This window comes from Pediculus humanus, genomic scaffold (genome assembly GCF_000006295.1).
Source record: "Pediculus humanus corporis 1103172107790 genomic scaffold, whole genome shotgun sequence".
Classification (NCBI taxonomy): domain Eukaryota; kingdom Metazoa; phylum Arthropoda; class Insecta; order Psocodea; family Pediculidae; genus Pediculus; species Pediculus humanus.
Window position 1 is genome coordinate 60,854 of NW_002987384.1, and position 12,981 is coordinate 73,834.

At 24.6% G+C, this 12,981-nt stretch overlaps 5 protein-coding genes across 5 annotated transcripts; 4 read left to right on the plus strand and 1 right to left on the minus strand.

The window, feature by feature from the left end:
• Window positions 1-246: 246 nt before the first annotated feature.
• Phum_PHUM365940 (uncharacterized protein) lies at window positions 247-1,927 on the plus strand (the record flags this gene model as incomplete). Its single annotated transcript, XM_002428097.1, has 6 exons — window positions 247-562; window positions 639-831; window positions 913-1,158; window positions 1,254-1,403; window positions 1,498-1,605; window positions 1,789-1,927. The coding sequence occupies 6 exons, from the start codon at window positions 247-249 to the stop codon at window positions 1,925-1,927; spliced, it is 1,152 nt and encodes a 383-aa protein (XP_002428142.1).
• Window positions 1,928-2,651: 724 nt separating this feature from the next.
• Phum_PHUM365950 (uncharacterized protein) lies at window positions 2,652-3,447 on the minus strand. The gene is made up of 3 exons (XM_002428098.1): window positions 3,370-3,447; window positions 3,110-3,257; window positions 2,652-2,898 (listed from the first exon to the last, which is right to left on the minus strand). The coding sequence occupies exons 2-3, from the start codon at window positions 3,237-3,239 to the stop codon at window positions 2,741-2,743; spliced, it is 288 nt and encodes a 95-aa protein (XP_002428143.1). The 5' UTR covers window positions 3,240-3,257; window positions 3,370-3,447; the 3' UTR covers window positions 2,652-2,740.
• A 1,407-nt stretch (window positions 3,448-4,854) lies between these two features.
• Window positions 4,855-5,409, plus strand: Phum_PHUM365960 (uncharacterized protein; the record flags this gene model as incomplete). The annotated part of the gene is made up of 2 exons (XM_002428099.1): window positions 4,855-5,136; window positions 5,371-5,409. The coding sequence occupies 2 exons, from the start codon at window positions 4,855-4,857 to the stop codon at window positions 5,407-5,409; spliced, it is 321 nt and encodes a 106-aa protein (XP_002428144.1).
• A 419-nt stretch (window positions 5,410-5,828) lies between these two features.
• On the plus strand, window positions 5,829-7,338 carry Phum_PHUM365970 (uncharacterized protein; the record flags this gene model as incomplete). The annotated part of the gene is made up of 4 exons (XM_002428100.1): window positions 5,829-5,894; window positions 5,934-6,168; window positions 6,697-6,872; window positions 7,132-7,338. 4 exons carry the CDS (start codon window positions 5,829-5,831, stop codon window positions 7,336-7,338), a joined length of 684 nt encoding a protein of 227 aa, XP_002428145.1.
• A 3,108-nt stretch (window positions 7,339-10,446) lies between these two features.
• Phum_PHUM365980 (uncharacterized protein) lies at window positions 10,447-11,248 on the plus strand. Its single transcript, XM_002428101.1, has 2 exons — window positions 10,447-10,633; window positions 10,714-11,248. The coding sequence occupies exons 1-2, from the start codon at window positions 10,469-10,471 to the stop codon at window positions 11,209-11,211; spliced, it is 663 nt and encodes a 220-aa protein (XP_002428146.1). The 5' UTR covers window positions 10,447-10,468; the 3' UTR covers window positions 11,212-11,248.
• Window positions 11,249-12,981: the final 1,733 nt, after the last annotated feature.

The following is a 12,981-nucleotide window of genomic DNA, read 5'->3' on the forward strand; positions in this document are numbered from 1 at the left end:
AAGTTAGAAGAAAGATGAAGAATTATTAAAAAAAATAATACCACTAAATGGAAACGTTAGCGATTTAAATTTGGGATTGTGCGAGGAAGACCGGAAAACTCTGATAAGTGATGTTTCTGTTATTTTTCACGTGGCAGCAAGTGTAAGGTGAGAGCTGAAGAAATAAATATAAACTTTTCTTTTTTTTTTTTTTTAATTTCCGTGAATTTTTTCAGGTTCGATGATTCACTCAAAGATGCAATTCTCATGAATACGAGAGGTACACACGAGGCTTTAAAATTAGCGTCTCAAATGAAGTTTCTAGATTCTTTTTTATACGTATCGACAACCTATTGCAACACACACAAAGAAGTTATAGAAGAGTGCGTATATCCGGCACCGGGAGATTGGAAAAAGCTTATAAAACTAGCCGAAAACATGGATGCTCACACGTTAGATATTTACGCTCCGAAAATTTTGGGACAATTTCCGAATACTTATACCTTCACGAAAGCTTTAGCGGAACAAGTTTGCCTCAGTTTCAAAGATGAGATACCAATAATTATATTTAGGCCTTCGATAGGTTGGTTGATTCAAGGATAGAAGACAAATTTGAGTATTGTTCAGTTAAATTTTTATAAACGCATTTTAATTTTCAGTTATTGCTAGCATAACTGAACCTCTTCCCGGATGGATCGATAATTTTAACGGACCTGTAGGATTGCTAGTTGCAAGTGGTAAAGGAATAATAAGAACGATATACGGAAATCCCGAATGTAGTTCTGATTACATACCTGTTGATCTTGCCATAAAAGGAATTATTGTTGCTGCTTGGTACCAAGGTATTTCCAGGTTGGTCCTATCACGAGATATCTTTACAATAAAAATTAAATTGATGTTGTTCGTATAAATTGATCGTTTTTCCTTTTCCAGAGGAATGAATCCCGATCTTGTTGTTTACAATGCTTCATCTTATGCAATCAAACAAATAACGCAAGAAAAACTGACTCAAATAGCACATCATGCAACGGTACAGGTTCCTTTGAATGATATCATTTGGTTTCCGACAGCTACAACAACAAATTGTAAATTTATTTATTATGCCAATGTTTTATTATTACATGTTTTACCAGCAATCGTAATAGATTTCATATTGAAATTATACAAAAAAAAACCCATGTAAATATATTATATTCACCTTATTGTACTTTTGCCACCTTTTTCAAAAAAAAATTTTAATTTGATTTTTTTTTTTTTAAAAAAAAAAATTTCAGGTTGTTAAGGTTGCAAAGAAAAATATTTCATGCGAATAATGCTTTGGCATATTTTGTAACGCAACAATGGAGTTTTAAAAATGATAAAACATTTGCATTGGCTGATAAAATATTAGATGAAGATTTTGAAGATTTCCATTATAAAAAAGTGTAAAATCAATAAATAAAAATATAAATTTTAAACTAACATTAAAATTAATAATAATAATAATAATAATGAAATAATTATTTATTTATATTCCAGGGATGTTGATGAAGTTGAATTTTTCATAACAGCCAGTTATGGAGCGAGACAATATTTGCTACATGAAGATAACATTGGATTACCAGAAGCCAAAAAACATCAACAAAAGTAAGTTTCAATCAATTTCGATTTTTTCTTTTTTAAATACCTAAAAGTATATTATTATTATTAGTAATTATAACAACAAAAAAAAAAAAGTCTGAAATTTTAATTTATTTGAAAATTGTGCATAAAAAAAAAATTAATTTAAATTTATTATTTTTTAATGATTCATCATTCAATTTTTTTCAGGATGTACTGGGTTCATAAGGTCACTAATTTGGGAGTTCTTTTGTTTTTATTATACGTCACGTATAAATTAAATTTAGTACAAACGTTCAGAAACTTTTTAATTATGATAATTAATTATTTTGTTAAAATATTTGAATAGAATTTTTCTGTTTCACATTTTCACTTTTTTTTTATAAATTATGATTATTATTATTATTTTAACGGGTAATAATTTATTTTATTTTTTTGTTAATTTAATTATTATTAATGATATAAGTTAATAACCCATCAATACATAATTTTTCAAATAAGTGACCATAAAACATAATCATATTATGTGTGACGGTTTATGTAAAACATTGTAATTATTATTTGATTAAATTAAAAAAAATTTTGAAATTAAATTCGTTAAATTTTTTTTTGTATTACATCCAAGATGAATCAAATATAAATCAAATCTTAATTAAAAAACGAATAATATTTATTATAAGAAAAATATAAAATGGTACCTTTTTTGTAAATAACACTGGTACTAACAACAATCTGTGAGTAACAGGTACTTATTTATTTATTTTTTTGTTTAAAGTATGCTTTATCATCGCCTGATAATTACTTTTGTTCTTCTAAAGTAAGAATAAAAACAGAAAATGCATTCGAAAAACGTTTTTAACGCTGAAAAATTTACAAAAAATTAAAATTTTCATCGATGACGTCATTTAAAAATTAGTTAAGCAAGAGTAAAGAAAATTTCTTTCACTTTTTATATTATTTTAAATGACTTCTCGTGAATTTATTAAAAATAATCAATAATAATAATAATAAAAGAAACGGTTTGAAATAAAGAAAAAGGATAGTAATTATTTTTAATGAAAGAAAGAAACAAAAACGTTGGTCGTTATATTAATTATTATAAAAAGAAATATATAAAATAGACGTGAGAAGAAATTTTTTTGTAACGTCTTTTGAAAATTATTTAAAAAAGTAACATTGGTGGTTCGTTCATTTTTGGATAATCGTCACCCATGTATCCATAACAGTGACATTCGCCATTTTGACAAGCTCCTCTCCAATATCCTCTGCTAAAACAACTATCACGGCATTGTAATCTACACATAATGAATTCGTAAGAAACTAAAAAGAAGAAGAAAAAAAATCATTTGATTAAAGGTAAAAGTCCACAATGGAAAATTTTTTAATTTAAATAAAATAAATTTCATATATATGACTTTGGAATTGTCCAATCGTTTAGTTTCAATACTAACAGGATTTTTTTTTTTTCTTTTACCAACAAGTTTTTTGTATTCTTGTTCCTTTTCATAATTTTTTTTTTTGTTTAACTTACATTGATTGTTCCATTGGTATGAAGAATCAGATGGTCTTACACGGTTATGTACATCATCTTCGGTCGTTGGAAGACAATTAACAACCAATATGGCGGCAAATATGACAAATATCATCAAAGCTCCTTTCATTTTTATATATAATCAACTCTAAAAATTTTTTTTTTTTTAAATCATTAATTTTTTACATTAAATATAATATAATAAAAATTAAAAGCTTTTTTTTTTTTAATTGCAATTAAATTTAAACATAATAACTAACCTGTTGTAATGTTTAAAATTTTAACTTTAAAAAAATTCAAATTAAAATCACAAAATTATTATTATTATTATTATTATTAAAACCGTTAATAACAACTAAAAGTTTTAAATTAAAAATTTTTCTTTTTATATATATAAAGCCCCCCCCCCATTTTAAATGTTATCAATTATTTGATTTTGCCTTCTAAAAATTCTGACATGAAAAATATATATATTTGTAAGCAAATAAAAGAAATTTTTTTACATTTTTTACCTATTTATTTTTGTGTAAACTATTTTCTTGTTTAAACAATGTTATGTAATATTAGGTTTTTAAAAAAACAAAGCAATAATTTTTATGTGCTCTTTTTTTTCAAAAAACTACGCTGTAACTTATGAGTAAACTATGTGTAAAAATATGTTAATAATATATTATGTTTTTACAACCTTAAAATTTTTCCATTCTACACTTTAAATTTAACAATAAAGTTTAGAAATCACAACATTTTTATTTACATAAACTATTTATTTCTTTTTAACCACATAATTTATTATGATTCACTTAAAATAAAGAGATTAAAAAAAGAAGGAGCAAAGAAAAAAAACCGCCTAACGAAAGTTTTGCACCAACGAAAAAATGAATTTGGTTTTTTTTTTTTTACACAGTTTGCAACAATGATACAAAATGGCGGTCAAAATGGACTCACCCGTAATAATCTTTTTCGGTTATTCTATCCTTTTTTTTTTTTTTGTGTGTGCGTCGGCATTTTGAAATTATGTGTTTGCGATTGTAAATAAATATGTTTTTTCGTGAAATGTTCTGAAAGATAAAAAAAAGTTTTAAGTAATATGAAACTAAAGATAAACTAAAAAGATAAAACAAAAAAAAAACTTTTATTTTAAATTAATTAAATAATTAAAAACCAGACATTTCACCCGTCGTCGTCGTCGTTTTTTTTTTATTTAAAATAAAAAAAAATTTACTTTCGGGTAAGTTAAACATGAGCCGAATTATTTTATTTATACTTTTTTTTCCTCTCTTTTGCAACAATTAATCATTATGTAAATTTTATTAATTAATCTTAATGTGAATTTATACGAATTTATATATGGACGTTATATAGTTAAACAACTTATCGAAATTAAAAAAAAAAAAAAAACTTGTTTTAGTTCGCGTCAGTCATTCTAATGACTCGGACGTTTTTATTAATTTATAATAAACAAATAATAAAAAAAAAAAAAAGAAAAACTCCGAGTATTATTTATTTATTTCTATAAATATTTATTTATTTGATAATTTTTTTAACGAAAAAAAATTCATGAACGATTAGAGTATTGAAAGAAATACTACGGTGATCATTGAGTGACTTTATACAAAGTGTCAAATTTTATTGTTTTTTTAAGGGGTGAATAATTTGTAATTTATTTAATTTTTTAAAAAATAAAATACTATTATTATAAACTTTTGTGATTGAAAACAAAAAATAATAATAATAATAATAATAAAATGTTTAACGGAATTTACGGTGTTTCTCTATTAATTTTTTTCGGTTATTTTTTATATGGATCCCCTGAATCATCATTCGATGGAAGATTTTTATCCGAAAAGGAATACGAATGTTTTTCACAAGAAAAAATCTACCACAAACAAACAGATAAATGTTATAAATTGTTAACCACCGGTCCTTGTAGAAGAGGTCAGTGGTTTGTTTTGGAAAAACCCAAACAACCACTTGGTGAGACTACCATTTTAAATGGTACTACCATCATCAAAGCTAAATGTGCAAGGGTAAACAACACCATATTAATTTTTTTTTATTTATTTTTAAATTAATCAAATATTGGCCAAAAAAAAAAAACTGTTCTATTGATGATTATGCAAATAAAAATTATGTTAAATATGTTTGGGTCATTGATCGATTAATTATTAAAGAACAACTTTCCAATAATAATAATAATAATAATATGACTTTCTGAAAAATTTTTCCACTCAATCCACATATTTATTGAAAGTTTTTGTTAGAATGTTGAGAAATATCATTATGAAATATATTCTAAATAATTATAAATAGGTTTTTAAATAGCTCTAGGGCACTAAAAATAATCATCGATAGTTGACAATGACCTAATGATAACTTATAGTTAAGACAAACTAATTTAATGCAATGCTAAAAACAAAATTTTTTTTTTTTTTTTTACATATAATTGAGTGAAATTGATTTTCAATCAATAATTTTAAGTGAGAGAGAGAAAAGAGAGAGAGAGAGAGAGAGAGAGAGAGGCATAAGCTTGTTTTGGAGGTAAAAGTCACCAAGTTGACTTAATATTTTATAAATAATAATATGTAAAATGTACTAAAAACCGTTTGAAAAACTTACATTTTGTGTCATCCCGTTTGTATCCTTTCATAAATCCCTTGCCAAATTTCCATTATCATTATGTTTTTAATTAGGTATATTTTGGACCTGAAAAAATTAAGTTATGATAAATAAAAGATATTTCGATCAAGATACCAAAACTAATTTAACGTGGTTAATAGATACAAGGGTCGTTTGCGGATTTAAATTTTTTTTAATTATCCCACAGGAACATTGTTCGAATGGGGAATTGTATTGGAGTAAAACAAAAACCTGTGTCAAAGCACAAGATAAAAAAAAATTATGCGGTGAAAATAGCGGTCAGGAATTATTGACAAACGTTTTTGGAGAAGGTGAATGCATGTGTACGAGAGACCCACTACGAGTTCGTATAAATAGGGATACTACAAAACGTTGTTACCCTTTGTACACACAGGGGCCATGTGGTGAGGGTCAAATCGTAGGTGAGCTACTTACTTAGATTCTTATGAGAAATAAATCATTTTATCACCGCCATATTTATTTTTAATAAATAAATAAAAACAAACGAATCGTTTCATTTTCCTTATTGAAATTTATATACGAGACGTCAAAAACGACAATGAAATTTAATTATTAAGGAAAAAATTAAATCACTCACACGAACCGATAAATATCTATGAGAAAAAAAAAAAATAATAATAATAATAATTTTACAACCGTTAACGGCCTTCACTCTATGATAACAATACTTAATATGTATATTTAAAAAAAAAAAACTTCCTATTATTATTTTTTTTTCTTCTATTGCACATGAGAAAATTTCATTCTTATGTAAATTTTTTTTAAACAAATTAATAACAAATTAAATAATTGTTTTGTTATTAATAATAATAATAATAATAATAATAATAAACAGGAAAATTATTATTTCCAAAACAAGAAAGAATAAAAATAATAATAATAAACGATTAATATTAATTTTTGAATATTATAACGTAAATTATTTACAGGATATTTGGAAAAATTCGATCAGGTTTTATGCATACCTGATTACTGTTACGAAGAAAGTTTATACAGAAGAAAAAATAAATTAATTGGAAAAGATTCGATACTCGCACCGTCAGAAAATGGAACCTGTTACGAATTAGGAACTCGAGGGCCTTGTTTTGAGGGATTCACATTCAAGGTAAAAAACTTGTACCTTTTACTGTTTGGAGAGAGAGAGAGAGAGAGAGAGAGAGAGAAAGAAAGAAAATTTAATTTTCATTTAATTTGGGTGTCAAAAAGGAAACAAACAAACTTCAAAACTTTCATTTTTTTTCATAATTTAATTAATAACGTGGGTGTTTCATAAATAAATAAATAAATAAACCTGGATCATATTTAATTAAATGGTTTAACACCGATATTACCATAACAATATATGGGGAAACCCGAATTTTCAGGTACACTCGTCTCACATGAAACCTGAATGCGTATCATTAACAAACAGCCTATTCGAATTGGACAAAGATCAAAATTGTTTCGAAGACGAACAAGGAAAATGTCAAATCCAAGTTAAATTTAATAAAAGCGAAACGGCGGAAAATTATAAAAAAGAACTTTATAAAAGATTTATCGGATCGAGAAAAAGGCGAAATGTTTATCCTTAAATTTTCCTCTCCTTTTCCTTTTTTCCTTTTTTTTTTTTTTTTTTTGGGAAGGGGGGTAAGAATTAAGTCGAAAAGAGGAGGAGACGAATAAAGAATATTTTCGAGAATATTCCATCCTTTTAAAAAAAAAAAAAATTTTTACAAATCGTACCTGATTGATTGATGAAAAACTCATCATCCATTAATTTTTCACATAACAATTGGATCCCCCTTCACGAACCAGAAGATGAGAGTTGTATTAATTAGGTAAGTATTATTACCATCATTTTTTTGGGGGGGGCCCTGAAATTAAAAAAAAAAATTAATATTAACGCATTAATTTTATGTTTTTCCGATAATTTGGTTTTACATTCATTTCGCTAACTAATTTTTTCCTTTTTAATAAATAAATAAAATTTTATTAATTTGGAAATTGATAACTTTTTATGTTTTCGCAAGAGGTTTTTGTAAACCTGTGTGAGATTTTCGAGGGGAAAAATTTTTACAAATTTGAAAATATTTTACACAGGTGAATACAAAAACAAAGATTCCAAATTGCGAATCATTTACAAATCAAATATTTGAAGGAATCAAATCGTGCGATTTAGACGTTAACGGTCACTGTCAGAAAAAGGTTAAACAAAGGAAAAGATCAACGGCAAATAAATTTATTAAAGAATTGGAAAACGTTTTGAAAACTCAATGAAAATAACAAAAAAATTTAAAAAAAATTTTTTTTTTTTGTTTAAATTTTAAATAAAAGACGCCATTTTAACAGTTTTTTTTTTTTTTTCTTTTTAGTTTATTTTTTCTTTTGTTTTCCTTAATATTTAACCTTGACATTCAAAAAAAAAAAAAAAAAAAAAAAAAAACGTATCACACAAAATGTTAGAAATGACGCAAAAAAAAAAAAAAATTTTTTAAAATTATTCTTTACAACGAGCAAATAAATAATGTGATAACAAACTATTAAGGGAAATTCACTAGCTTGTAACTTATATATATATATATATATATATATATATGAATGTTACGTAATTTTTCCTTTTTTTTTTCCTTTTTCTTTATCAAATAAAAATTTTGTTCCTTTAATTAATAAATTATTATTATTATTATGTTTTTAAAATCTCTCATTAATTTGAATTCTTTTGTAAATGGAAAATAAATTTTGAAATAAAAAAAAAAATTCGACCATGAAAATTTATCTCCCCAAACCGAATAAAAAAAAAAAAAACAACACGAGATCACATCAATATGGAAGAAATAACGATGATGATAATAATAATAACTAAATACCTGGTAGTTAATCGATAACAACAGGAAAATTATAAATGAATCCAAAGTATTATGGAAATTCTAAATTTCATTCCAGAATTTTTTCAATTGATTGATTATTTCATTCATGAGGGTTCACCTAATACATAATAAATAAAAAAAATATTGTTTAAGTAGTTACATAATTTCTCCAGATGATTTTCCAGAGAGTTAATATCAACAGTTACACGACACATATATATTATAATTAAATTCATTTGATAAAAAAAAAAACAAAAATTCGAACTGACCTATTAAACTTTCTTTTTTTTTAAATCCTCAATTAAATTCTCTCTCTCTCTCTCTCTCTCTATGAAATGAACTTGACCAATAAATCCTTTTTTAATCTCTCTCTTTTTCATAATAAATATTTAAATAAAATCCGGGAAAACAAAAAACAAATAAAATTCATTTTTTTCCTAAAACGTTCTTTTCATACCTGAAATTATTAAAAAATTAGGAATTAATTTTTTTTTTTTAATTTATTTTAATTATTATTATTATTATTATTACTGCTAATCACTTAACATTTATTTATTCCAGTCTTTTCTCCATGTTCTTGGATATCTTTGGCCAAAATTTAAATGTTTTGTTTTTTTTTGGCCTTATCAATTAATTTTTTATCAGCAGGATTTTAAAAACAAAATCTCGTGTAAATTTTTTCCCACGATAATTATAATAATGATGAAATAATAAAATTTGTGTAGTCAAATAGTAATAATGGCAATGAATTATTCAACGAATTTTTTTCCACCGTGAAATATCATCATCAACATCATCACGAGGGAGGGAATCAATTCATAATTAATTTTTTGAATGATAATAATAATGATGATAAATAATAATAAGAAAGAAAAATTTTAAAAACAGGTTCGGATGCAATATGCCCGTTAAACAATCAATCCATTTAAAAGTTTTCTTTTTTTAAATTTCTTAATCTCAAAAAAAAATTCGATTCAATTTCACTCAATCATTCGTATGTTTATCATATCAATTTTTAAAATGGGTAAATTATTATTATCATCGTTTCTCCAAACGATCTCCATTTTGGAAAAAAACTTCTTTGCTCAACGAACGAACGTAAAATTTTCATACTACTCACGTTGATATTAAACATAAAAAAAAAAATTTATACTCGTTATAACGACAATTTACATATAAAAATATGAAAAAAAAAAAAAAACTTGTTTTCTTGTTTATTATTGATTTATTGCGGACAACTAAAAAAAAAAAAAAGGTTTATTATTATTATTATTCATTCCTTAGTTTATACCTGAAGGAAGCAAATAATAAAATAGATAAGAAAAATATCCTTACTATTGACTTATGATGACAGGAATCGTCCTTCGTCCTTCGTTTTATGCAATTTTAAGTAATAAATTACATTATTATTATTATTATTATTATTATCATCTCATCAATTTTTAACAAATTCCTTCGAAACCGTTGAAATTAATTTTATCACGAACCTATTTGAAAAAAAAAATAATAATTTATTTATTAGTGACAATGAGGGGGCCTATGATAAAAATGTCAAAAAAGGAAAATGATTTAATTTTCTCGTATTTAAAATCCGTGAAATTGGGAAATTTTGCAAATTACAAGAAACGATACTGTCAAAAGATTTTAAATAAATAATAATAATAATAATAATATTTTCCTTGTTTTTTATATTAATTACTTTAAAATAAACAAAAGAAGAAGCAGAAGAAAAGATAATTTAATCGGTCGATTTATTTTACACAAGAGATAACCGATTTTAAATAAAAATTAATAGAAACGCAATGTTAGAGTTAGAATTCAGTTTGTGGATTAACTTGAAAGAGGTAATACCAAAATGAACAAATTTGCTGCTGTTGTATTTTTTGCTGTTGCCTGCATTTATGGCGCCAGTGGAAAACCAAATTTTGATTTTCTATCTGATGCTTCATCAATGTTTGGCAAAGGAAAAGAATCATTTAAACCTGAAGAATTCACCGAAGTTTTAACCAAACCCGTTTCCGTAAGTTTTTCATTATTATTATTATTATTATTTACAACTAAATTCTGAAAGAGAGGATTAATTTTTTTGGTAAAATTTAGGGTTTTCAAACTATGTCAAAACCCGTTGAAGTTTTACCCGTTGTCGAAGTAGAACGTCAAAAAGAAAGTTTCGCTGAAAAACTTGGCAAAGCCATATTGGACCCTCTACATTTGAAAAAAAAATTAGACAAAGCTTTCCATCATGAAAAAGAAGTTGAATTGGTACCTGTTGCTCCTCCTACTCCTCCCGTTGTCGAAGTTGTTCAACCCATCGTAGTTGCTGCCGAAACCGTTCCTGCCCCTGCCCCTGTTGCTGCTAAAACTGCTCAAGTTGTCACCGAAACCGAAACCAAAGTTGTAAAATCCGTTCAAGACGCTGGAACTGCTGCTACTGGTGTTGTTGCCGCTGCTGGTGGTCACGGAAAATCTGGTGGTCACGGTGGATCTGGCGGTCACGGTGGATCTGGTGCCGCTGCCACTGCTGCTGCTGCTGCTGGAGCTGGTGGTGAAGCTGGTGGTGCTGCTGTTGCTACCGCTGCTGCCGCTACTGCTGCTTAAAAACTTTATTATGACCTTATTTACACGCAGAAATAAATTGATTATTATTTAAAATTTTATTTTTACATAATTTTTTTCTTTCTTTTCCTTTCAATATTTCTTTTTTTAATAAATTCTTAAACATTTAAACATTAAAAATGTTTTTTAAAAAAAAATAATTTTTCCTTTTTAAAACAAAGTAAAAAAAAAAAAAAAGAAAAAAAGAAAGAAAAAAAAAAAATTATAAGAAAGAATATGAAGAAAATTAAAAGTAAGTATAATATTTATATTATTATTATTCTTAATTTTTTTTTTTTTTTTCTAATAAATTTTTTTAACTTTAAGAAATTTAATAATAATAATATACATTAATTAAATAACAACGTGCTACAAAACTTTTTTCTTTTTTTTCTATAGAACAATAATAACTTTTTTTTTAATAATTATTTAATTAATATATTTTTTTTTTTTTTTTTAAATAACAAAACTTTTGCCAAAAAAAAAATTTTTTTGGCAAATATTTAAATATTTAATTAGCAAAAAATTATTAAAACTTTTTATTTAATAACTATTATTATATAAATACATAAGTTTTGTTAATTAAATTGTTTAAAATAAAAAAATAAATAAATAAAATAAATAACGTACGACGAGAAAACGAATTTTTTTTTTTTTTTTTAAACGAAGGGATTAATTAATAATCGCGACAAAATATTCATTCCAAATAATAATAATAATAAAATATCGTGTAGAATATTAATAAATTAAAAGCAATTTTTCCCGCCTTTTTTTTTTTAAATTATATAAAAATTTAATTAATTAAAAATTTAAAATTTAAATAAATAAATAAAAAAAAATTTCCCATTCGTTTTCAAATCAACCGATCTTTATCTTAATATGAATGAATGCCTCTCTAGTCATTATTATTATTATGTTTAAACATCATAAGGCATCATTAATAATAATAATAATAATAATAATAATAATAATATAACAATAAATATATATATGTATATAAAACGAGATAAGAACACATGCTAATACAATCAATAAACTATTTTTTTTTTTTTTGTTTTTGTTTTGTTTTCTTATTCAATTTGAATTAATTACAAAAAATTTTTAATTTATTAATATTAATAATAATAATGATGCTAATTAAATTTTAAAAAAATTTCGAATCTACTTTTTAATAAATAAAATTTTAAAAAAAAACGATTACATGTTTTTTTGTCAAAAGCCGTTAGAAGCGGATTGATTTTCCGGTTGTCGGTTGATTTCTCTGCGAAAACAAATAACAATATTAAACTAATATATAATAATAATAATAAAATAATATATGATGGTGCAAAATGGTGGCCTTAAAATAATAATAATAATAATAATAATAATAATACACAAAAATAACAAATAAGCGAGTAATTTATGAGTAATAATTATCATTCTATCACAAAAGTCGAATTTTTTCCGAAATTTGAATGTCCATCTTACAATTCCACACACATATATTATTTCAAACACGATAAAATTAATCCGGGGGTGGGGGTGGGGTGGGGGGTGTCCAAAATGAAAAAATGAACAAAAAAAACTTTGAATAATAACTTCATAGTTTTTTTTTATAATTAAAAAAAAATTTTTTTTTTTAAAACGAAACTGCTAACACAATAATGCAATATTATTAATTACAATAATATTTTAAATCACAGCAGTTTATACACTATGTGGTAAGCTTACAACATTAAATGCATTCATAACAAGAAAAACGATTCAAGAATAAAATATACGTATGCACGT